This window comes from Anopheles coluzzii, chromosome 2 (genome assembly GCF_943734685.1).
Source record: "Anopheles coluzzii chromosome 2, AcolN3, whole genome shotgun sequence".
Lineage (NCBI taxonomy): Eukaryota > Metazoa > Arthropoda > Insecta > Diptera > Culicidae > Anopheles > Anopheles coluzzii.
This window is the reverse complement of record NC_064670.1, coordinates 82,468,135-82,491,454: the sequence shown is the minus strand read 5'-3', so window position 1 is coordinate 82,491,454 and position 23,320 is coordinate 82,468,135. Positions and strand designations below refer to the sequence as shown.

General features: G+C 41.2%; 5 protein-coding genes across 6 annotated transcripts; 1 reads left to right on the top strand and 4 right to left on the bottom strand.

Moving 5' to 3' along the window:
* Nucleotides 1-665: 665 nt before the first annotated feature.
* Nucleotides 666-2,524, bottom strand: LOC120950048 (RAB6-interacting golgin). Its single transcript, XM_040367787.2, has 4 exons — nt 2,341-2,524; nt 1,845-2,265; nt 1,633-1,773; nt 666-1,573 (listed from the first exon to the last, which is right to left on the bottom strand). The coding sequence occupies exons 1-4, from the start codon at nt 2,414-2,416 to the stop codon at nt 1,303-1,305; spliced, it is 909 nt and encodes a 302-aa protein (XP_040223721.2). The 5' UTR covers nt 2,417-2,524; the 3' UTR covers nt 666-1,302.
* Nucleotides 2,525-3,109: 585 nt separating this feature from the next.
* On the bottom strand, nt 3,110-7,174 carry LOC120950046 (uncharacterized). The gene is made up of 2 exons (XM_040367786.2): nt 7,013-7,174; nt 3,110-6,896 (listed from the first exon to the last, which is right to left on the bottom strand). The coding sequence occupies exon 2, from the start codon at nt 6,891-6,893 to the stop codon at nt 3,195-3,197; it is 3,699 nt and encodes a 1,232-aa protein (XP_040223720.2). The 5' UTR covers nt 6,894-6,896; nt 7,013-7,174; the 3' UTR covers nt 3,110-3,194.
* A 1,384-nt stretch (nt 7,175-8,558) lies between these two features.
* On the bottom strand, nt 8,559-13,310 carry LOC120952214 (protein trapped in endoderm-1-like). Its single transcript, XM_040371426.2, has 4 exons — nt 11,551-13,310; nt 11,041-11,408; nt 10,464-10,960; nt 8,559-10,334 (listed from the first exon to the last, which is right to left on the bottom strand). The coding sequence occupies exons 1-4, from the start codon at nt 11,672-11,674 to the stop codon at nt 10,157-10,159; spliced, it is 1,167 nt and encodes a 388-aa protein (XP_040227360.2). The 5' UTR covers nt 11,675-13,310; the 3' UTR covers nt 8,559-10,156.
* Nucleotides 13,311-16,657: 3,347 nt separating this feature from the next.
* On the bottom strand, nt 16,658-17,935 carry LOC120949431 (eukaryotic translation elongation factor 1 epsilon-1). The gene is made up of 4 exons (XM_040366733.2): nt 17,770-17,935; nt 17,288-17,500; nt 17,124-17,219; nt 16,658-17,038 (listed from the first exon to the last, which is right to left on the bottom strand). The coding sequence occupies exons 1-4, from the start codon at nt 17,848-17,850 to the stop codon at nt 16,886-16,888; spliced, it is 543 nt and encodes a 180-aa protein (XP_040222667.2). The 5' UTR covers nt 17,851-17,935; the 3' UTR covers nt 16,658-16,885.
* Nucleotides 17,936-18,388: 453 nt separating this feature from the next.
* On the top strand, nt 18,389-23,237 carry LOC120949432 (LITAF domain-containing protein). 2 transcript variants are annotated; one of them, XM_040366735.2, is made up of 3 exons: nt 18,389-18,837; nt 20,177-20,451; nt 21,868-23,237. In XM_040366735.2, exons 2-3 carry the CDS (start codon nt 20,177-20,179, stop codon nt 21,971-21,973), a joined length of 381 nt encoding a protein of 126 aa, XP_040222669.1. In that variant the 5' UTR covers nt 18,389-18,837; the 3' UTR covers nt 21,974-23,237. The 2 variants fall into 2 exon arrangements, with proteins under 2 accessions (XP_040222669.1, XP_049466904.1); XM_049610947.1 differs by lacking the exon at nt 18,389-18,837 and adding an exon at nt 18,925-20,081.
* Nucleotides 23,238-23,320: the final 83 nt, after the last annotated feature.

The window sequence follows — 23,320 nt, the reverse complement described above, 5'->3', positions numbered from 1 at the left end:
ATCGAACCGCTTCCTCGATCCTCATTTCAACTATCAAACTTACACGCAGATAATACAGACGCTCACAGCAACTCTCATTCTCGATCGAATGCAGTTTTAATGATGTCGGCGTCGCATGTCACCCCCGGTTGAGCGGAGGTGATTTGTCGGAGGCAAAACTGGTAGTACAAGTAATGCTCTACTACTTACCCGCCCGTACACGACTGGTTCGGGTCCGATCTGCTGGTCCCGTAATGGTAGCGATGCTCGAGAAAGAGTTACAACAATTCGCCAAAGTAGCTCAAACTGGCCGGAGCCTAGACCGATTCCCGTAGCAGCCCGTCATCAGTCGCTCATTAGGTGCATTTTGCCAATTCCTGCAGACGCTTCCCTGCCGCATCAAACAGCATTAGAGAGGGGAGATGTTGCTGGAATGGTTCACTTTCAATTTTGCTTTCGCTCATTCGCTAAGATTTTCTGCATTGCGATGATTGCACGTTCCAGTTTTCTGTCCGTCTCTAGGATACGTTAGTAAACATCGATATCAGTGTTTTCTTTTCGCACGATTGACGACCAGAGGGATTGCAGCGAATAACTCTATTGAATGCACGCCTAGCTTAACGAGAGGAGTTAAAATCAAAGTGTATGGATGTATGGAAAAAATCAATCAACAGAAGAAAAAAACATATTTTTAATGACAACATGTATTCGTATAAAAAGAGTTACAAAAGCAGACCGTTTAAATAACATCATAAATAGAGATTCTTTTGGATCGAAACATCATATATCAGCTTACCATGCGATATACTGCTGTGTAATTTGCACGAATTTCTTCCTTTCCTATCAACGATAATATCTTCTCTTCTGTAGAAAACGAAAACCATTCTCTTGTAGTGTAAAAGTGGTGTAGAAAATATTTATAATATTGTTTATTGTCTGCTCAGAATAGCGACGCATTCTTGCCATGTTTGTTTCAAAAATTGCAATACCCTACAAATACTTTAGTGTGCGCTCGTGAGTACTGAACAATCTTAGAGTCTAACATTGCTTTTGTGTGTTGTTTATCGTCTCCATGTTGCAATTTGAGAAACAGTGGCTAAAATCGTACAGTAAAAGTGTAAAATGGTTAAAAATGCATTAAAGGCAAGAGGTTACCCCGGTTCGTGAATATAATATTGTCTCGGAAGTACTAATACACAGTCCAGATGTAGGACCAATGTTACGAGATTGAGTTTTGTTAATCAGATTTGGTTATGTTTTTGTCATGTGTATCTCTACTTTAGTAAGCCGTATCACACCGCCGAAAACACCAGCAACAGGGGTTTAATTTTGTGTCGATTGATTGCCGTCCTGTCCGGGTCCGGTAGAGGCGTCCGCTGCACAGGAGCTATTTCCATTGATTGTGTCATCTAAATCATCGGTCACAGAAATGCCTACCTTTTCCATCAGCTCGGATAAACGCCTTGCCTTTCGTTCCTCGTTGTGGGAAATGATTGCACACAAATGTTCGGTAAGCATTTCTTTCTTCTCCAGCGCTTGATGCAGCTCCACCTTAGCTTTCAGAAATAGATTTTCTATAGTGAGATAATTTTTCCTGGAATAGGGAAGAACAGTTAGCTAGGAAATAGTACGACCTTACACGAATACACTTACTCAACGTTTGAAAAGTGTAGGCTTGCCGCATCAATTTGTTTTCGTAAAATCGCCACATCCGATGCCAGCTCGGAGTCCAGCCTGGTTAGCTCTGATTTTATCTCCTGAATTTTGTTCGCCTCCGCTGCTGTTTTCTGAGCACTGAAAGAACAGAATAGAGACCCATTTAATTAAAAATTGCACCATTTCATAACAAAACTGCCGTTCCTTACTGTTGCTCTATTGCTTTATGGAGAATATCCCGCTTCTGTCTGTTCTGTTCTTCCATCAGTTTTCGCTGCTGTTCAAAATCCTTGAGCGACATACCTTTGAAGGGAGTTAGCACCTCATTTACATTGGTCCGCATGCCGGTGGCGCCTAGCATAGTGCTAGCAACAGTTGGTTCGAATGACCGACTTTTTACTGGCTGATTTGGAAGCACTAAGATTGACTCATCCTCAGGAGCATTTATCATTTGAGGCAGTGGTTTAAAGGCGACGGCTTGTTGAATAGGGTGCTGTGGGTAAATGCTGGAGTCGACACAACTGACAGTGCTAAGATTGCCATTATCTACGATGGTAGGCGGCGGAACAAATTTCACCGCGCCTGGCGGTGCTTTGGGGTGTCTGCTATGCGGTCGCGTCAGTTCCTTTGCTGCAACGAGAGAGCCCCATATGAAGAATCTGAATCACTGCTGAAACAGCGGCTGCAAACATGGCGTATATTTACCCTTTTCTTTGCTGCTTGTTTGTCGCGTGATCTTGAAGATGTCATCGTCAGAGAAACCAACAAATTGTTTAGACATTTTTGTAAAACTTCCGTAAAAGCAACAGTTTTTTTGTTCTTCAGGCTCGTACTCGAAGTTTGTTTACGTAGACGCTGTCAGAAATGGCTTGCACAAGTGGTCAAGCGTTTCAGTAGCCAAGATGTATATAGTAAAGTGCGCTCTAAAGATCTTGAGTGCCGTGCAACGCTTGATCATGTGAAATTTAAATTGACTGGTAATATTGATATTTAAATTATTAGTTTATCACTATTTTTGCTATAGCTAAGAGAATAGTTAAAGCTTATCAGTTAATAAATTTGTCAGTCAAAATTAAAATATTAAAAAATGTGCAACTGTTCTAGTACAATGTAAATGGATATTCCAAAATGTGTTTCTTTCTAGCAGTACGATTTTTCACTAAACGACGATCCGATTTGGACCGTGTAATACACATACTAACACTACATTTTGGAAGCATGAAATAGTATTGTGTTTGGTAATTTTATTGAATATCAGGTGCTAAATTAGCACTGTATATCTAAGTGTTCAACTACAAAGTAATAGCAGAACTTATAAAGATTAATTAATTTTAATTTAACAGTAAACATCAACGAAAGGTTTTGTGGAAAGCTTAACGAATTAATTTGGTTTTGTTTTTTTGCAGTAATGGATCGCTTGTCATCATTTGCCAGAAAGTCGTTTCATAAATAATTTTATTATATTTTTATGATGTTAGATATAAAAACTCATATGCTTTTATTTGACGATTGTTGCATATATAAATAATAAATAAGAAAAAATATAAAGGCTCAATAGATTATTTATCAATCCATTGATTAATGCATGATCTTATTGCCTCATTTTGTAAGCGTTCGACTCGTTGTTTGGACTGTTCTTTAAATAGAAGCAGCGTTTCATTATCCTGATATAAATCCAGCAATGAGATAACTTTCTGTGTTAAATCTAAACGATCAGCTTCCTTAAATTGTTTCCCTTGCGGTACACCTTCAATACTGTCAATAAGTTCCCCAAGTAAATCGAAACTTTGAAAGCAATCTCGAACGAAGTCTCTGCGAAGTGTGGCTGCGCACAGCTGTATAAGCTTATCAATAATCTTTTCCTTATTCTCCGCATAACAGTGTCTTATAATTGTTCGCGCATATCTTGGAATTCGCGCAGTTAGGTAGCGCTGAATATCCAAGCTGAAATGTTCCGTGCAGTACGCTACAAACCAATCGAATACCTCCGGGAACGGTTTTCTTAGAGCTACCTCCAGTGTATCTTCTTCGTCAGGGTTGGTTTCAAATAACATGCGTTGCAGTATGCTCCGGTCCTCATTCTCATCATCACTCTCATTATCAGCATCATCGTATTCATCGTCGCATTCTTTAAGCGTCTCTAGCAACAGAATCGTCTGCCTTTCCCCGAGCCGTTTTAGATTGATTTCATTCTTCTCGTCGAATTGATTGCCTTGCGGATTGTTGGTACCTCCAAAGCGGAAATGTACGCCTCGGAGCAACTCCTTAGGAGCGACCGACAGCAGCATCCGCAACGTATTGAAAGTGGCATTGTTTAACGCCATTCTGATGCACGATGCAAGAATATAAGAGCTGCTGTAAAGGTATGAGCTAATAATGTGCTTTTTGTGCGACGTAAGACATTTCAAATCGTGCAGGAAAAAGTCAATAAACTTATCCGCAATGTTTGCCCGCGAGACGCAGAAATAGCGCCGAAGAAAGTTAAAAAACATTTCTCTATCGACATCATCTAATAAGCAATTCCGCACCAGAAAATATTCCATCACCGTGCGATGCATAAAGTCGACACACTCCGAAGCATCGAGCTGAATCATTATTAATCCAAAATGTGCCATCTGCTCGTACTGCTTGGGATTATTGCAACAATTATATTCAAGCTCGCACGCCAGCTGTGAATGTTTCGCGTAAAATTCTTTTTGTATCAGTTCTTTAGCCAGCACGTGTAGCTTGTCCATTTCATCAAACTTGCCCCGCACTGTATTCTCAAACTGACTTTGCAGAAAAGTATTGTAGATGGAGCCAATTTCATAATTTGTATGCCACTGAATGTTGGGCTTCCGAATGCGGTCTTGATATATAATACCCATGATTTTGCACAGCTGAGGCACTTCTAGGAATGATTTGCATCCGACACCTTTCAATAGTTGATCAAAATTGGAAATAAAAATGTCTACATTTCGTTGTACTTCCGGAGAGATCATGTCAGGATTTGCATCACTAAGCCAAAGTTGTTTAAAATATTTTTCATACGGAAACGTTGCCAAATTATAGTAGGAAGCGTTCTTGAAAGCTTTTCGTAAAATTGGAACCGATTCATTTCTTGTAGCTAGGATCAACAAACAGGATTGGCATTGCAGAATCTTTTGCAAAAATTTGATGACTAGTGTTTGATACGTCTCCACTATCTCATCAAACCCATCGATCAAAAAGCATACTTGGGCTGTAGCTAAGCATTGATTGACGATGTCGTCAATCAAAGCGCTTCGCGGTGTAATGTATAACAATGTTTGCAGTAATTGCAATCCTTCGAGTGAAGACGATTGTTCAGCTTGGGTAACAACACTCTTGGCTATTGTTTTCGCTCTTATGTACAGACATATTCTACTCTCAATATCGTGCGCTATTTCAGCGATCCGTAATAGCTCAACGGTCTTTCCTTGACCAGCTGTGTCACAAATAATAGATACAGCACAGCCTTCATTGAGGATCAGCTCGCTGTGGGTCACAATCTTTCCCCCATCTCCTATCAGACTCCGCTCGATATAGTTTTGCTCGTTATGTTCATAAAAATCCGATTTAACTACGATATTTTTAAGTGTACTCAATTCCGCCAGCTTCTCACTACTATCAATGGATTCTTTCCTTATACAGTTGGAAAGAGTCATATCCTTCGCGTCAAAACTTACACGTTTCAACTCAAGGTGTTCATAATTTACAATCACATCGTCAAGCACAACATCATCTGTTATGAAAGGCGAGGATAACGGCGTTTCAATAGTGTTACCTTCAACAATCAGTAACAATTTTACATTCGGTGCTAATTCGAGTATCGTTTTCGAATCTATTTCAGCAATGCCGGGTGCATGCAAAAGTAAGATATATTTTACTTCTCCACTTATAAGGCAGTCTCCGAACTCAACATTCTTAATACGGTTCAGTGTGTCAAGCAAATATTTCATTTCCATTGCATTACTAGCAACTACTGTATGTTTTTCATATTTAGATTGTATCCGAGCTGTCGTCCATTCGACTTTCGGTCTCGATAAGATGGTAAGCTCATTTGGGCCTTTCAGAAAGTACGCCTCGATTCCTGTGCACAGTTTGTCGAGGCTTTCCTTTTTAAAATCTATACCTTTGGGCGGAATCATGACTAGTTTGCTTTTAAGCTCTTTCATCTTCATTATCGACTCTACCAAGTCTTTCACCTGCTGTAGTTTTTTATCTTTTTTTGTCTCTGGGCGGTCCTTTATCAAGTATTTGTGAAACATGTGTTCGTCCCATTGGTTGTGAAACAGATTGTTAATAGCTGTGATCATTTTTTCATTTTTCGGTACATTTACATAAAATATAAAATGTTCGAAAAACCAGTTTAATTCGTCTTCCTCCAAGCCATTGTACTGGAATCCACATTGTTCAGCGGACTCAGCATTGAGATTTTGCATTTGAAAAGCGTCAGTCGAAAATGTGACCGTACTTAAACTGCTTAGGTCAAATTTGGTATTTGGATTTTTATGTTGCATTTGACATGCGATGATAAAACTTAACCGAAATTGTTTTGCATTTTCCGACAGACGCGTGCTGCCTTGAAGAAACTGTTCACGAAATTTCACTATTGATTGTTCAGTTTGTTCCGATTTAGCTGTTGGTTCCATCATCTCAATGATTTCGTGAGCAAATGATTGTGCCATCGCTTTGGATAGATACGTTTGCGGTTTAGACATATCTTGTTTCGATAGCGTGCAGTGATTAGCCAGCTTCTGAGCCGTATCAAACATAAGCAGAGCTTTCCAGTGTTTTATCGAATATTTCCCAATGGTGTCTATCGTGAGCTTCAAATGTGGTTCTTTGCTGGTATGTTCCTCCATGAATGCCAATGTAGTTGAGTGCAAACCGTCCGACGTCCAGTATATCATTTCAGTAGGTTTACCGTCTCGACTGCATGCTTCCGATTTGCTGTACTGGACATAGGAATCTATGTACTTGGAAATCTTGACTTTATGATGCAGCATGTCCTGAATAGATAGCGTTAACGACTCGTCCATCCGTTGTTTCGCCTGGAACAAGTAGAGTCCTTCATTGTGCCCCCGTTCTCGGTTCGGGTGGATTTTCAAGATCACATCGTCTAATGCTTTGTACGTTCCTTGATTCCTTCCTACGTTTCCTTCGTAGAGCATGGAGTAGTCGTACGTATTGTGAACTAGCCCGATCACGTAGTAGTAAAGGTGATGCTGAAAATCAACTCCATCCTTCGTTGCCATTGCCTAGAGATGACGCACGTGTTGGAAATAACGATCGTATGAAAACTGGGAGGTCTCGAGCTTCGGTTTCACTTGTTCGGACGTTTAGCAATTGCTAGTGATTCATCAAAAACTCTTACCTCTGATGAAATGTGCAGCACAAAACGATGACGAAACGATGGAGGATGATGTAAATTGATGAATATTTCCAAGTAAACGCGAAGAGAGTTAACAGAAATGTTGTAATGCGCACTTGTGTTTTTCTTTTTTTGTATTGGACGATCAAAACAAACATTCGTTTCTCCAGAGCGAGAACTGTCAAATGTGTTAGAAGTTAAGGCCAGAGTGACCAGAAATACCGATTTATCTGTATTCCTACCGATTCACAGATGACCACTCTAAAACTCCGGATTTTTCATTTATTCTACCGAAAATCACAGATATTTGATGTTCCAGTCGTTTAAGCTTAATCTATGGCGCTTGGGAGTTCGTCCTTACGATTTGGCAACACATATTCCAGAAATATTTTCATAGAGCCGGGTCTAACGCTTTTTAGTTGATCTGTTGTTTATTTGTACTATTCGATAGTAGGCTGATAGTGAAATGAAAATTCAAGCGTTGAATACAAACCCCGTTTTTTTAGCTGGCTGAAAATCCATGGTATATTAACCCTAATACTTTGAACTCTCTCTTATTTGAGAGGCGATGGGACTGTCGAATAAGAGGGGTTTTCAAAATAACAGAGGTGGAAAGTGAATGAAAGGTCCATCCAAAGAAGAAAGAGACAGAACATTTAGTATGCAGCCTTAACTGTTGCTATAGGAAACTGCGAACAGAATTGCCAATTTGAGCATACATCATTCAGGTAATGGTCAGAACTTCGTCGCATGCGATTTTGCCGCATGCGGCAAGAAAAGAGTTTTCTCAATTTTCTAACTTTTCAAGGTATTATAATGATATTTTGTTGTTTCTTTATAAAGATAATCATTCATTGATATGATTTTAGGCATTTGACATCTGAAATAAAATCGCATGCGGCGATGCGGCAAAATCAAATGATTTTGATTTTGCCGCATCGCCGCATGCGGCAGATTCGCAAGTGCTGTAATTAACGTCAAATCCCATACAAAAGCTTGCGGCAAAATCGCATGCGGCGAAGTTCTGACCGCTGCCTCAATAACCATGGCAACACCATACACAAATAAGAGGGACACATATTTCAGAGGTTTTCCAAATTAGAGGAACAAAAATGTACTGGAAATCAAGGGACTGTGCAAAATGTTCAAATAAGAGAGGTTTTTCAAATTAGAGAGGTGTCAAATAAGAGAGGGTTCACTGTATATGATTATTAACCCTAATTTGGGGGGGAGGGGGGGGGGTGATTATTGCATTTGGCTTCAAATCAAACTCACCGTAATAGGCGGGGGCAAGGTGGATTTAAAAATATCAGGTGGTGGACTCTACCCAAGTGACATTTTCGAGCAGATTGTTAGCGTTTTTCGAGTTGCTGGAAGCTTAAAGAGCAGGCTTAAAACTGGCTTAAAGAGCAAGCGATATTGCAGAGTTTAAGCTTATTATAACAGTTGAAACGTCAGTGTGAAGCGTTTTTTTCTGGTGCCATTTTGAGAATTGTCATCACGTTGTGCACAAGCTACCGGCCCAAAACAAAACATGTTTACTCTTCGATCCGTATGAAACAAAAAGTTTATTAAAAAACACTCTTTCACGTTGATTTGTTGGTACATTCATTTCCCCGCTATTCTGATACTCCTAGATAGATCGTTTAATTCTTCTTACTCAGTGTTTTGGTTGTTTATCACCGAGGACGAAACTGCAAGCTTCCTGTTTGCCTGGCTTTTACCGAAGTTCTGACATAAACTTCAACGCTTCAACACATCGTAGTTCACTCACACATCCATGTTTTCAAGCGTTTATATGAGGCAATGGGTTGAATCGAGCTGTTCACGAGGAGTTTAAGCTAAAAATGTAGAACAGTTGTCACCTGGGTAGTGCATTTTGACAATTCGTCACTTGACGTAAGGTCCCCAGGATTCAAACTTTGTTTACATTAATTAAATTTGTTCATATAATTTATCTACCCCATTTTTTCGAATAAATATTCTTTAAAAATATATTTTGGACTTTGTGAGTGCTTATTTTACATTGAAACATACATTAAAGTGTGTTATTTTGTGTTATTCTGTGAATTTATTCTAGAATTCTTTGTGTTTTCGACATTTTTGATGATAAAAATTAAGAAATCATTTTTTTTTCAATTTTTACATTAATTCCTCATTATCTACGAGCCGCATGGACAATTTACTTGAGATTAGAACTCATGCTAGCATGATTTTAAATTTCGTGCATAAACAAATCATCAAATCTTTTGTTAATATATTACGTTTTTTCGATAAAATCAATAGACACACTAAAATGCACATAATAACAAAGAAATCTGTTATATTTGCTAAGCTTTGTGTGCGGAAACCAATGGTCAACGGTTCTAAAATGACGTAAAGTCCCTCAACTATGGCGACCCCCCAAAGGCCCTAATCCACCACCTGATATTTTTAATCCACCTTGGGCGGGGGCGAGGGGTGTTGGGGGTACTCGAGATGGATCGACTACTTGGCTCCTAAACTGTGTTTCGGTTAGTTAATGTATTTATTCATTGATTAATTAATAATTTATTATTTTATTTAGCTATTCAACACATAATTCCTATCTTATTTCCATAACATCTGCCTTACTCCAGATATGCTGGAATTATCATCCACGGGGCCCCCAAAATTGACGGGGACCCCCGCGGCCGCTCAGTCCGCGTACCGTTAAATCCGCCACTGTCTGATGCAGCTGATCTTCGACTAAGATAAGTTGTAGATCAATTCGTGAACATGTCCAATAATACCAAGAAACTTGCTCCCTGGCCATGGATCATGGATGGAGATGGATATAGATTGGTTAGTGTATGGGCACACCGGCATTGCATTGTGTAGTGCTGTTGTTCTTTGTCTTATTTGGCTTATTTTGCCTCTTTAAACTTTCTGAAATCTAAATTATTAATATCCAATAGATGTGTAGCATAGTAGGAAAATGCAAAGTCTTCTCTTTCTAAGATCCTGTTTCAAGGAAATCAGTCACCGAGCCAGCTGTTTGAATTCAGAAAGCAACGCAACTCAACAAACAACAACAAACAAAGACAACATTATAAAAATTAAAGTATCAGTTTTATTTAATCTACATATGGCATGGGATCTAGCTCTTTAGATAAGAGTTGGCGTTCGTTATACGTCCGAATTATTTTGTGTTCCACTTCCGGTGTTCTCAGCAGTGCAGCTTCCCATCTTAGTGGATTTAGTTGCACATGGCGTCGTAGGTGATTGATGTCTACTAAATGTTATTCTTCGTTGGGATTTAGTACTCTTGCAATCTGCACAGCGTAAGACAGCCCAGTAAGCGTTTCTATAAAGCGAAAATTTACACACACACATTAACTCAATATGAAAATTCATTCCTATGATTGTGATTAACTAACAAACTGATAAATAATAACTAACTTATTGGAATCCTTTACTTCTCTGTGATGCTTACCGGTAATGGCGACTCCCCAGCGCATAGATGAAGGGATTAAGTACGGCCGAGTGCCAAGTGAGAATCGATGCCAGCACATGCACATCACCCGCCTCACCCACCGATTCGGCATCCTCCAGCAGCACATTGGCGATCGTAAGTGGCAGAAAGCAAAGCATGAAGCACCCGAATATAGCGGCCGTTGTTCGCGTCAGATGCCGCTCATCATCGTCGTTGCTCGGTGCGGCAATGCTACCAGGCGTGGAAGCAACCGATGTTGCAGCCACTGGTTTGGCCGCATACCGCTGCATATGGCGACGCTGCCTGCGCACTGCACCGATGATGGCCGTGTAGCAGAGAACGATGGCACAGAATGGTAGAGCGAATCCCACGATGAAAATGAACTTCTTCGGGCTGGCAGAAAACTTCCCGGTCGAAGTGATCGAGGGTAACACCGTACAAGAGAACGTTCGACGATCGAACCCTAGCCGACCCCACAGTTCAAACAGTGGCAAAGCCTAGCAATCGAGAGCAGCAATTTAAAGAATACATTTGGAATACACGCACGCACACCGGGCTGCAGTTCAAACCAACTCACCATTAAACCGTACGGAATGGCCCAACAAATGGCCAGCTGAAGCGGCACCATACCGGCCGTTCGATAGACTGCCCCGTACCAGGCGGGATGTACTATCAGCACATACCGGTTGACGGTCAGGGCCACCAAGCTCAACACGGAGGTGGCAACCGTCCCGTACAGTGCCACTGGAAACAGTCGGCACCATAAGCTGTCGCTGACAAAGGGCCATCTTCGGCGGCCGTATCGAAGTGCCATGAGCGGCATGACGGCGACACAGAACAGGAGATCCGCGGTGGCTAACGACATGACGAACGCGGTGGTCGGTTGACGGCGCCGTTGTCGCACGGCTCGGTTCCGGCCGAGCGCTAGCAGCGTGGTCACATTTCCTGTTGATCACCGGCACGATTCCCAGCAATTTTGAACCGATTCGTTTGTGGAAGAAAACAAGAACCAACTATTAGGGAAGAGGCGCCCGCTTTACACATATGGCGTTAAAGTGGTTAGGATATAAATAGACAACAAACAAACCGATTGTTCCAAGTACCGCGATAAAGGTAGCGCTCGATGCGGCCACGATCGATATTTCACTGGAGCAGAAAACCCCATCCTCTTCGGGGCTGCGGCCGAGATGGTCGGCCGTGTAGTTGCTCATGATTTGCCTGATCAACGCTACACCGTAACTGGATTCGGTACTTCTGTCTTAAGGGATCAGTAGAATATTTGTATTTTCTCTCCAGGCTCGTGTATCATAACGTTTGTACAGGCAGCTCATGTATTTGCTGCAGCATAATGATTCCTCTTTTTCACTCAAAAAACACACTCACGCACTAAGATGATGCCCAACAAAGCACAAATGCACAGCGCAAAACCTCACAAACGCAATGCGATCACTCCGGAAGCGTCGACGGCCTATTTTTCGTGCGTGCGCGTAATTGATTGAGCGCGGTTCAAAATCGGTGTATTAACGAGCAATGTGCAAAGCGTGCACGCAATCATCGACACCGAAACCGTGTTTTGGCGTCGAAAAGCGAACCGAATTTTTGATAGTACAACACTACGGCTTTCCAGCCTGCTGCGGCTGCTTCAAGATCACGTCGACGTCACACACGATCACCACGATCATCCAGCGCGAACTGCACCAGGCCCGCGTACAGCATCCCCGGGAGAGTACAGACAGAGGGAGGAACGAAAGTGAGAGTGATAAATATGAACACAACAGAACGCCTCCGAAGACGCACAGGCAGGCACACCCGTTAGAGATGTGGTTCGCTGAAGACTCAAACCGTAGACCAATAACAGCGTACGATCGCAACCCGGCGTGCACCACTGACGGACTGAGCAGCGCGACGAGACGCGCGAGGAGAGTGTGCGATGCGCGCGAGATTAAGCGGACATCCCTTCGGCAATATGCGCGCGTTCTGACTGGAAGATAAGTCCTCAAAGAGGGATGAGGTGGGGTGATCTAGTGTGTGGCAAAGAACACTACCACCGCTAACCGCTAGCGCGAAACCACCACCCAAACAAACGCCGTTGCAAACCGTTGGTGGAGAAATGTTCAGAACAGATGCGCTTACCCACAAGCAGCGCGAAGCGCGGCGCGCATGGAGTGGTATGGTGCGCATGGATTGGGGCGCACTGATGGAAGCCTTCAGCGGCGGGGGCAGCTGAGCAAATGAACTGAAACGCGTGCGTCCGAACCATCAACCGGGATGGAAGAGGGGGGGGGGGGGAGTATGATGATGTGAGGTGGTGGACAGGGGTTGAAAGGAACACTACCGGCAAAATGAACGCAAACACCCGGAATGCAGATGTGTATTTTGTTGTTCCTCGCTGCCTGCCTTCCTGCTTTCCATTCGAGAGCCCAAGTGGAACTATAGCCAGCCCTGGGCTGGGCTCAAAATTCTGCGCTGTCGCTTCAACAAACGCCAGAACCGCGTTGTTCAAGAAGCTCTTGCGTCGCGTTGCACGGAGTAGGGTGGTGTGCCATGAATCGAAGTGATTCACCATTTGGTTTGTTTCACGATACACGAGATGATGCTCTTGAGAATTGGGCGAAAACGAAGGCGAGAGAACGCGGCTCCAACGCATACACATTGCCAGTAGTAGCTGTTGTTATGCTTCGATGCAATAAAACACACAGCCGACGGCGCATCGGCGCGCAGTATCTGGTGGGACAGCATGCGCGAGATGCTCTTGATTTCATTCACAAAGAGCATGCATGTGGGGCTTTGTGTTTCGGGCAGACAACATTATTTGTTGCGGGAGGAGCTTGCTTGCTTGGGGGTTGCTTTAAAGCAGCGGCACACATTTGTTGTAATTTCCTAATCCAACCACATTATTTGTTTACTGCTTCAATAAAAAAGGTAGAAGGAATTGATGCTCGTTCGGCCTTGTACAAGCCGCCGGCGTATGTCCAAAAGGCAACTAAAGCGCAACGCTTTAGTGACAATAAGCTAATGTTATTCGAAACTACATCGTTTAATTCTAATACCAGAATAGTCAACGGTTCTGCGTACTGCCACGGCATGGTGTCCCTTTGAGATTTGAACCCATTACGAGCCTGTCGATAAAGCCATGATTTAGACAGATGTTCCAGAGTTTAAAAATATTTTCCATTTTTTCAGAACACTCCCTTGAGTTATTTGCTACTTTGATATATTATAGTTTCAAATACTTCTGCTCGCGAAACGATCGGTTCAATATCGAGTTCCATCAGCGAGGGTTTGCATTGAAAATTGTTGATGCGGACTGTAAAAGTTTAACTGCGGCTATCGGACGGACACTCTATGGCAAGCATGGACACAAGGGCCTTCTGGAAAGTGATTAAGGTATTGAGGAAGCGGCTTAAGCCTTTTTTTCTCTCTTGGTCAGTCCTGTTGACAACCAAACCGTGGTTACACCTGATGACAAAGCGAATACACTTGCAGTGCAGTTCTGCGCTCATCGACAGGTGGAGTTAGTGAGGTAGTGTCTTTAGTTTAATTGCTCCACTTTCTTCCTTCTTATTTAACAATATGGGAGCCTCACTTCGGCTTCCGTCGTGGAAGAAGGCAGGATATGGATTTTATTGTGTAGTGTACCTCCCTAAAAAGCGTGTGTCACAAGTGTGAGGTGTATTGATGAGTGTGTTCTTGCATGCATTCTTGATCTACCTGCTCTTGTAGGCGAGAATTTCGATACTAAGAATTGATCAATGCATCACTGTTGCTACTTGGAGGTGTTCCGTATGGTTGTGATACATATAATTTCTATATTCCTGCTCTTTTCTTGGCCTGGAACAAATTATTTCACACAAATTGTATGAAAAAGAGTCTCCCGCATAACGAGTGAATCATTGGAACGGTTTAAAATCATTATGAGGGATTCCACTGTATGCTTAGCCCCTAAGAAGAGATACCTATTAGCTTATTCTTAGTCGACGAGGCGCAGTACACGGTACTCCCAGACGGTAGAGTATCGACTGGACGGATCAGGGTAGCGCTGAGGCAGTAAAGAACGTGAAGGCTCCTTGTTTCCATGGGGTTCTCAACATCCTACTAAGGCACTTCGCAGAGAGGGCCATCTGCTTTATTAGCAATATCTTTCACATGTGTCTTGAGCTGAGCTGAAGCATGCCAGTGGGCAAGGGTAGTACCCATTCTCAAACCCAGGAAAGACCCCACGAATCCCATAAGCTACCGTCCAATCAGTCTGCTTTCCTTCCTAGGGCAACTGTTGGAGAGAGTGATACTTGGGTCTCTTCAGGAAACTGTGGAGACACTTGATCATATTCCTGAGGAGTAGTTTGGCTTCCGTTCTGATCTCTCTACTACTCACCGGTTATTAAGGTTTAAGCTTTTCGAAAACAACAAGAGAGAGGCCAGATTCACGGTGGTCGCAATGTTAGATGTCGAAAAAGCATTTGACAATGCCAGAGTCAAACGCTCTTAATGAGCTTATATGAACGTCTTTAAACAAATCATCCAACCAGTCGACAAAAGATACAGGTGGTGCTGAATATAATGTTAAAAATGATAGCGAACTGCGATCGATTCACTATGAATTCATAGCTTTTATGCCATCTGCGGAGTAATTCAACTTTATGATCTCATACAGCAGCTATCGAGCAAGTTAATAGAAAAATGTAGGGTTTCTACTGACAAGGCAGTACGTGAAATCGCCTTTTATATAAATTTAGGTTTACGGTAAATTTGGTTAAAAATCAGGTTGAGATAGGATACGGTAGATACCATTCTTCTACAAATTGAAAATTCTGCTACAGTGTATTGAAAATACAGCAAGAAAATGAAGCCGCAACGTAGGAAGTATAAGTATAAATAACTTGTAAAACATACGTGCTGCATCTTGTAAAACATAGAAGAAAAAAACTTGTAACGGAAATCAAAGTACAAATTACAGTACGTGTTAGTGTGAGCAAGTAAAACGATAAACGATTTGCACTTCATTTTTCAGGGATTCCCATAATTTTGGGACACTGTCTTGACTCTTTCTTATACGAAATGAACTATTTACATTGGATTTGTTCAAAACGGGAGCTATAGAGTCCAATTCTTATCACATAAAGTTCATTTCCCGAAGAGTCAAAAAAGTGTCCCAAAATTATGCCAAATAAGCCTAATGTATCCAGAAGAAGACGGAATTCTAGTAGCTTAGCTTTGCGCTTAGATTGTCTTTTCACTCAATTGGAGCCTTGTACTTGGAGTATCTTCCTTTAGGTGTTTGATTTGTTTTGTGTTTCGATTTTCATGTTTCTTGTGTTATGAATCCGACCAAAACATGAATTTCTAACAGTAAATCTATCTATTCAATTTTTATAGTTTTTGTACTAATTTACTTTTAATTACATTTCCGTTGTAACTACCAAATATTTGAAAGTAATAATAAAACAATAATAATATACAGTCGGATTCGTTATTCGTGCCGTGGAATCAGTTACTGGATCGAAACAGCCCCACTGTATCAGTCCCAGAACCATATAGGTTCACAATTCGTTGTGGACCCGGTACAGGTAGTGGTACAAGTTCAGGGCCGGAATAAAATCGAGAGCTGTTTCCGGATCGGTGTGGGTTTAGTTTCAATTTAAGGTCCGGTACGGGCACGAGATTGGCTTCAGGATCGATACAGGCTTGTGATTGGTTCCAGGACAGGTATGATTTCGTCACCAGTTTAGCGATGAGTAAAGTAAAAAAAAAATCCGGCATCAACTCCGTTCCGACTCCGGCAGGCAGGTCCACCATTATCAATAATCGTCCCGAGTCGCCCAGAGTCGTCCGAAGTCGTCCGGAGTCAGCTGAAATCTGCGTCCACCGAAGTCAGTCAGTGTTGGGACCAGAACAAAGATGCTGTCGCAGCGACTCCAGTTTGATTCTGATTTCGGCCTACTCCGGACAACTTCGACACCCGTCGGAAATGACTCCTGACTAGTACTAGTAGTTCCTAGGAATTCATGGTTCATTGTTACAGGCCCAAATCAGCTAGTAATGGTAAATAACAATAAATGTAGAATCAGAGTGTGAAAGTATTCAAAACTTACTGCGAATTATTTACATTCGATACCGAACCACTGCACTGAAAATATACTATTAAAATTATTTTAAAAAATCACTAGGGGAATTTTAAAGTTACACAGCAAAAGTAGGGTACACATAATTTATTACAAATCAATTTGAGACACTTGCTTCCAGCTTTAGAAGTTACAGAAGTTTAAATAAAAAGAAAATAATTATAACTTTTATTACCGTGTTCCGTTCATGGCCAGGTAATTTAATCTGACCAATGAATTAGCCCACGCAAAAAACAGCTATAATAATTTCATTAAATTTGAACAAAACTCTTGAAGGGGATAGAACCATAAAACCAAGGTTTAGGTATGAGTACCAGTAGCCCATTCCAGCAGCTGCAGGGTTGAAAAGTTGAGCAGATTTTTTCCTTGACGAACCTCTCCCAACTGCTGAAGGTGATGGAACCACCGGGAAACGTTAAGGAAGTTTTCCTTTTCGAGTGGTTGAAGATTTGCCTGCAATGTGGTGGACCGGAATTGGTGAGAAAAATGCTGAGGAAACTAAAAGTCCGACGACCAATCGATATGCTGAATGGCTTACCATAGTCTCGTGGATGGTATGAAACACTACTACATCCGCTACGCTGAGGGTATCATTTACCAAATAGGATCTGCTTTGCAAGTAGAAATTAAGTTCCTGAAAAAGGGATTTACGGAAGTTTTAGAACAGTATTCCCGCCACCGCGGTTTCATAATGAAACTTACGTCCAGCAGGCTCTTGGCGGTGTGTTTGTCCTTGTTTGATGGAGCCACAAACAGTACGGCGTAATCCAGCCACTGCAATATCTGGCATTCTGTTTCTAAATCGGAATGAGCCTGTCGAACCGACGACTTTTTCGACTCTCGAATTAAAGACTGGATGATTGAGGAAAACCCGGAAATGCTTGGTTCTTGGGCGGATTTCGTTCTCGTCAGGATCTGAAAGAATAGCAAAGCGTTAAGTCCAATGATCAACAAACTACGGCAAGGTACGGCCGTGTTTTGCTGCCTAAATGACGGCTCTTTTGTCTTCATAAATTTTATATAGAACTTTTCCAATTTTTTACGCCTGCTTTATCCATTTAACTCTTCACGTGGAACACTACGAGCATTGTTCTAGACTTTGGCTATTTCGGCCGCAAATTATTACCGACCACCACATTAGGTCAATGTGTATGCGGCCTCAAAGATAAAGGATAACACCATACCTTTTCAGCATTGTATCCCACTTTTCCAAGCGGAACCTCCAGGAAGGTTGCGATACGCTTCGTATTATCAACACTGCACATGTTTAGAATTTTGCACAGATCCGCACCGATCCAAGAGAAAATGTTCTGTTTTCTTTTTTTCCGCAACGTTTCGACCCGTTTGTCATAAGCCGGTACTGTCAAACAGCATTCAAGGGTTGATTCGTATGCTGATTGACAGCAATCTGCAACGAATAATATTCGTGCGAACATGATTAAAAACGTTCGATATTGATTATGAATTGCATACAACCTCAAGCTATTTTAATACATATCCGAAAAATCATAAATTGCAGAGCAAAATTAATAAGAAAACCCGCAAATATTGCTCATCATATTTCAATGTACTGTGGTAATGATTTGGTCATATACTGTGGGTGTTATAAATGTCTTTTCGTTTCATATGATATTGACGATTGTATAATTCGTATAGAATAAAACATGCATTTTTTTCTCCTAAAAATTATTATAAAAGCTAAATGCAACTTTTGGAACAAAAGTAATTACACAAAACGTCACACAAATGACCAATAGCAATGTACGTTGTTGACAGTTTGTTTCACAAGGAAACCTCGCCTCCGTCCTCTACCCTCCACCTCTTAACAACGCAGTTCCAAGCACGAATAAACGAAAAGAGAAACAAATAAAAAGAAAATCGCAAAACATAGCACTAAAAATACATGCTACGATTGAGTCATATAGACACACCACCAGTGAAGGAAGCATCGAAAAGAGTGCGTGCGACGTCTGTGTGTTGCCTCGGCTGCTGTGTGTTTTTATTAGCGTAAGTTCCTTAAAAGGGGTAAATTTTGCGGATCTGCCGTCGATTGGAGAGGCACAGTTTTCGTGGAGCAAGTATAACAAATTCCACCGGAAGGTGAAACGGCCAACGCCAAAGGCAACGAATTTGCACAACCTCCGACAATAAGCGTCATCGAGTGCGAAACACACCAATCTGAGGATCGCCCAAGCTGCCACCGAACGCAGAGAGTAACGCAGCTGCACTTGTGAGGATTTAATCACACAAAGGTATGGTAGCATCATTTGCACCCGTGATGGATGAAATTTGTAGGGTCAGAATGTTCAAAATCTTTCCTGAGTGTTTGATAAGCCCGAGAGGTGTAAGATGTGTCGATCTGGGCCCCTCATCAAGCGCTGGAAAGACACGGACCATAGCGTTCTGCATTGCAGAATGTGGGATCGCAACGGTACGAATTACGTCAACCAGTCAAAGTAAACCATGGGGACTCTGTATGGGAATCGAGCATCTATCAGTGGTGTTCAATTTGGTTGTTGGCGTTGTGGTTGGCCGTGCTTGTTGCTCCGTAGCGGCAGCACTGTGTGGGCCATGTCAAGCTCACCTGTGCTTATTGAATAAAACAACAAGCAACCGTGGAGCAGGAACTGTGTATGTGTGTGTGTGTGTAAAGGCAAAACGCTAATTATTGAACTCCTGCTTTGAGCAGGAGAGGGGGACAACGGCATGGTAGTACGTACGGCGGATACACAAAGGCGGGCGTTCCGGGCCGTTCTGTAAAGTTCTATTGGTTTGCGAGCGAGACCTTCAGATGCGTGACGCTTGAAGGGCAGCCGAGAAAAGGGACAGGATGGGACGGCAATGGCCTTGGACGTTTGTGTGTGTGTGTGCGAGTGGGAGTTGTGTCGAAATTTCGTTGCTTCTTCTCACCAGGCAACAGTGAAATTTCGCTTGCAACGGAAGATTGTTAGAAGGCGATGATCGTTTGAAATTCGCTGTGGCTTATTTCATCATTTCCTTATCTTTAAACTAATTGCCAATACATGTTATCAGTAATGGAAGCCAGCTTAAGAAAGTGGTTTAGAAGGCTCCAGAAGATTTTTCTTACTGGTTTAAGAATTATTTACTTTTTGTTTTGATAAGTATTTACGTTGTACTAAACTGAATGCTAATTTAATTGTAAAAAAATACAAAGTAGAACAAGTCTGATTTGTGCTAGATAAAGAAAGTACGTTATCTTGTTCCTTGCACGAGTTTTGGAGTCACACGTCTCGAAAGTTTGTTTTCTTTTTTTACACGAGAGAAGAAAGAACACGTTGCCCAAGTATGACTTTGTAGGTACAAACGCAATCTCGAACCACATGCTCTTGAGGTTTGCTTGGTTGTCCGAACGACAAATTAAGGGCATATTGCAAGCGACACTGAACAACCCCTCAAATTTTCCAATTTACAGCTTCCTTTCATAATACATTCTGACCACTACTTAAGAAATTAATCGCTGATCGGCGTCACATAGGTACCGTGGCCTCAATTATGGCACAAATATATCTAGCGTTATGTTGAATGTTCTTGGGCTAATGCTTTATTTTTGTTAATTTTGGCAACTTGTAGATGACTAAAGATGGACCACCACCGTACGGGTTCGTGCCGCCACAATCGGCACCACCGAGCTATGCGCAAGCCGTAGGAGGTGTTCCTCCGTCGAGCCCGTTCACACCGCAGCAACCGGTACTGACCGGAGCACAGATCGTTACCACGGTCGTGCCGATCGGGCCCCAGTCGACACACATGATATGCCCCAGTTGCCATGCAGAAGTGAATACTAAGACGACAACATCGCCAGGAATGATTGCCTACGTGTCCGGGTTTCTGATCGCATTGTTCGGGTGAGTATGGGAATGGGGGGGATGCACTATTTTTTTTTGTCCGTAGCGATTTTAGACGGCTAGGAGTAAATTGGAGGAAGAAAAAAGGTCATATAAATGATCCATAACATCATTTGCTCACTCTAAGCTGTCTTGGTACTGTGAGCTCGCGATTGAGGGGCTTAAACTTAAAGAGTAATGGGCTCTAAATTATGATCAAAAACTATAGGCTATACAACAACTATCCTGCGTTTCACTCATTTTTTGTCATTTGTATTGTATAATTAATTACATCTAGTAAATCACTTTAATATTATCCAACTTTTTAAGTAGCAGTAGCATATTATCCAACTTCTTAAGTAGCAGTTTAAAGGATGAAAATCATATAATATAAATAATATAAACATAAAGGTTAATATAAAGGATGAAAGTCATTTAATTACAAACAAAGTGTGACATTAGTCCCGTGATGCCAGTTGCAGCTATGATAGCAAGCGTTAAATTTTAGAGTTATCGCATATATCGCATTAGCTAGCTTAGTTCTCAGTAATGGTTGATAAACTTTGCGATAGTAATAAGCCAAAATCCGTAAAAATTCTCGTTACCTGTCACATACAAGCCAAACCGATCAACCAAGCTTAATTGGTAGAACCAAAAAAGAGCCGCACACGGCTCGCGGGTCGATCATTTCGCCAGCCGACCACTGTTCTACAAGATATTTTTTTGTTAATTTAAGCTGGTATTTCAGGTGCGTCGATCTCACCTATGAGCAACTTAGGTATAAATCAAGGCTGTATGCCTCGTCTCAAGTTTTTCTATGCTAAACATTTCGACCCTGTTCAAAACGCAAGACAAAACGTATAATTTTTCACTTGCACCTACTCTAGCTTGTTTGAGCTGGAGGAAGGACACCAGACCACTGAACAAAACACTAAATGATTCAACGAACAAGAGATTTGTTTAACACGTATAATATTTGTGAAATGTATATATATAGCTATTTTATTTAAAGGAATTTTATTTGGAAATGCCAAAAAAATATAAATACTACAATATACCAACATACACAGTTTGATGTAGTGGAACAAATTGTTCCTTTTACAATAATTTGACACCTTTAAACACCCTTAGATATGAGCAATGCTGATGGTTAATAGCATTACGATACTACTAAGATGTTTATTAAACAACCAGCTATGATAATTTCATAAAAAAGTCGAAAAGAATCATCAAAGTAAATAACGTAACGAGCCATTTCTTTAGAATCAATAGAAAATCCAATTTCCGTAACAGTGCCTATCAAAGTTTTCAAGCAAACTTGCAATTTTTGTCTATCAGTCTATCTTCGCTCAAGTTCTGTTAAATTTAAGTGTTTTCTTTAAAAATCTTATAAATATTCATTTAATAATTCGTATAATTCATTTCATGTAATTTTAGATGCTGGTTAGGATGCTGCCTAATACCTTGCTGCATTGACGAATGTATGGATGTACATCATACGTGCCCACACTGTAAAGCATATTTGGGACGGCACAGGCGATAAACCTGCGCGACAGCTATAACAGAACTTACCCCGTCTGTGTGGGTGTGTAACAGATGGTCTGATAATTGTTTGGCCTATGATAGTAAAACACATTTTTTGGCTAACTTTTGTTTTTTTTTTTCTATGCAAAATATATCGATTCAAGATATACCAATTAAAGTGATTTTGTTTTGGTCATTTGTTCTCACTGATATGTGACCCAACAACTCTTTGTTTTTGGTCCAATGTGAGCTCGCATAGAGCTTTCTCATATCCAAATATTTGTGAACGATATAAGCAAAATATTATTTTGATATCTTTCTGGATCAACTTCACTTAACGGTTGTTTTTCATTAATTTGTGGATTTTTTATGTTTTCGTCGGTATCTTCTAGTAGTACTATCTATGTGATAGGCCGAACAATAATCAGCCCACCTGTTAGTTCAATCCATCGATAAATGTCGAAGGACATTGCACTGCCCAGACGGAAGTAAACAATGAACGAACGAAGAGAAATTGTATCGTATGTGTGTGTGCTTAACAATTCCAAATCCAATATGCTTCAAAGGAGACTATCGACTACTTGTGTTCTTGAAACTTGAGCTACTCTATCATCACTACCCAGTACTACGTGCATGACGAATTAGCACCGATCTTCAGTGTTAGGGCAAATGTAGGGCTAATTGGGGCGTCGAATTGATTTTGCAGCGGGCGGTGAAATAACATAAACGCGATAAAGTCCAAAAATCAAAATTTTATCGATGCACTTCGAATTCTCACATTAATAATATGTGTGTGTGTAACGAAAAGCTTAGAATGTGGTTAACATTAGCATTGTATGCATACTAAATTCTTCGTTATTATTCATAATTATTACTACCGTTATCATTAATTATTATGCACGACTTAACTTTACTGTAGTTCTCCACTTTTTGTTAATGCTTCCGTTAGATTCAAACGACAAAAAAGCGTTACAAATCGTGTAAGTGGTTTGGTAAATGGTTATTGTTTACAGTTATCTTTCTGCTTTGTACCGGGGAGTAATTGATCGTGTTGCGTGCATCTATTTTCTATATTAACACACAATGTTCGGAAACAAGAGTTGGTTTATGCTCTCGCCAAGGGTATGTGCCATGAGCGTTGGCCATCGTTTTGATTGCGAGGATGATATTTTACGAAGGATTGCTTTAATGTTGATCTGAGTTGAACCCTCCCGTATACATTTTATAAAACGCTAGGTCAAATTCATCTAATAAATAAACCGAAATGATATTCATGTAATAAATGTAGTCAGCGTAAAGTTTTAATTTGAGCATTTAGTATAATCATGTTCAAGAAAAAACTATCATATCACAATACTGAAAGTAA

Coding starts and splice junctions, on each gene's coding strand:
- LOC120949431 (XM_040366733.2), bottom strand. CDS start 17,850: ATGTGCAGTGTTGATAATACGAAGCGTATCGCAACCTTCCTGGAGGTT. Junction 17,501..17,769: donor TGGGATACAATGCTGAAAAG/GTATGGTGTTAT, acceptor CTATTCTTTCAG/ATCCTGACGAGAACGAAATC. Junction 17,220..17,287: donor CCGCCAAGAGCCTGCTGGAC/GTAAGTTTCATT, acceptor TCCCTTTTTCAG/GAACTTAATTTCTACTTGCA.
- LOC120950048 (XM_040367787.2), bottom strand. CDS start 2,416: ATGTCTAAACAATTTGTTGGTTTCTCTGACGATGACATCTTCAAGATC. Junction 1,774..1,844: donor CATAAAGCAATAGAGCAACA/GTAAGGAACGGC, acceptor CTGTTCTTTCAG/TGCTCAGAAAACAGCAGCGG. Junction 1,574..1,632: donor CTACACTTTTCAAACGTTGA/GTAAGTGTATTC, acceptor TCCCTATTCCAG/GAAAAATTATCTCACTATAG.
- LOC120950046 (XM_040367786.2), bottom strand. CDS start 6,893: ATGGCAACGAAGGATGGAGTTGATTTTCAGCATCACCTTTACTACTAC.
- LOC120952214 (XM_040371426.2), bottom strand. CDS start 11,674: ATGAGCAACTACACGGCCGACCATCTCGGCCGCAGCCCCGAAGAGGAT. Junction 10,961..11,040: donor CCATTCCGTACGGTTTAATG/GTGAGTTGGTTT, acceptor CTCGATTGCTAG/GCTTTGCCACTGTTTGAACT. Junction 10,335..10,463: donor CTGGGGAGTCGCCATTACCG/GTAAGCATCACA, acceptor TTCGCTTTATAG/AAACGCTTACTGGGCTGTCT.
- LOC120949432 (XM_040366735.2), top strand. CDS start 20,177: ATGACTAAAGATGGACCACCACCGTACGGGTTCGTGCCGCCACAATCG. Junction 20,452..21,867: donor TTTCTGATCGCATTGTTCGG/GTGAGTATGGGA, acceptor ATGTAATTTTAG/ATGCTGGTTAGGATGCTGCC.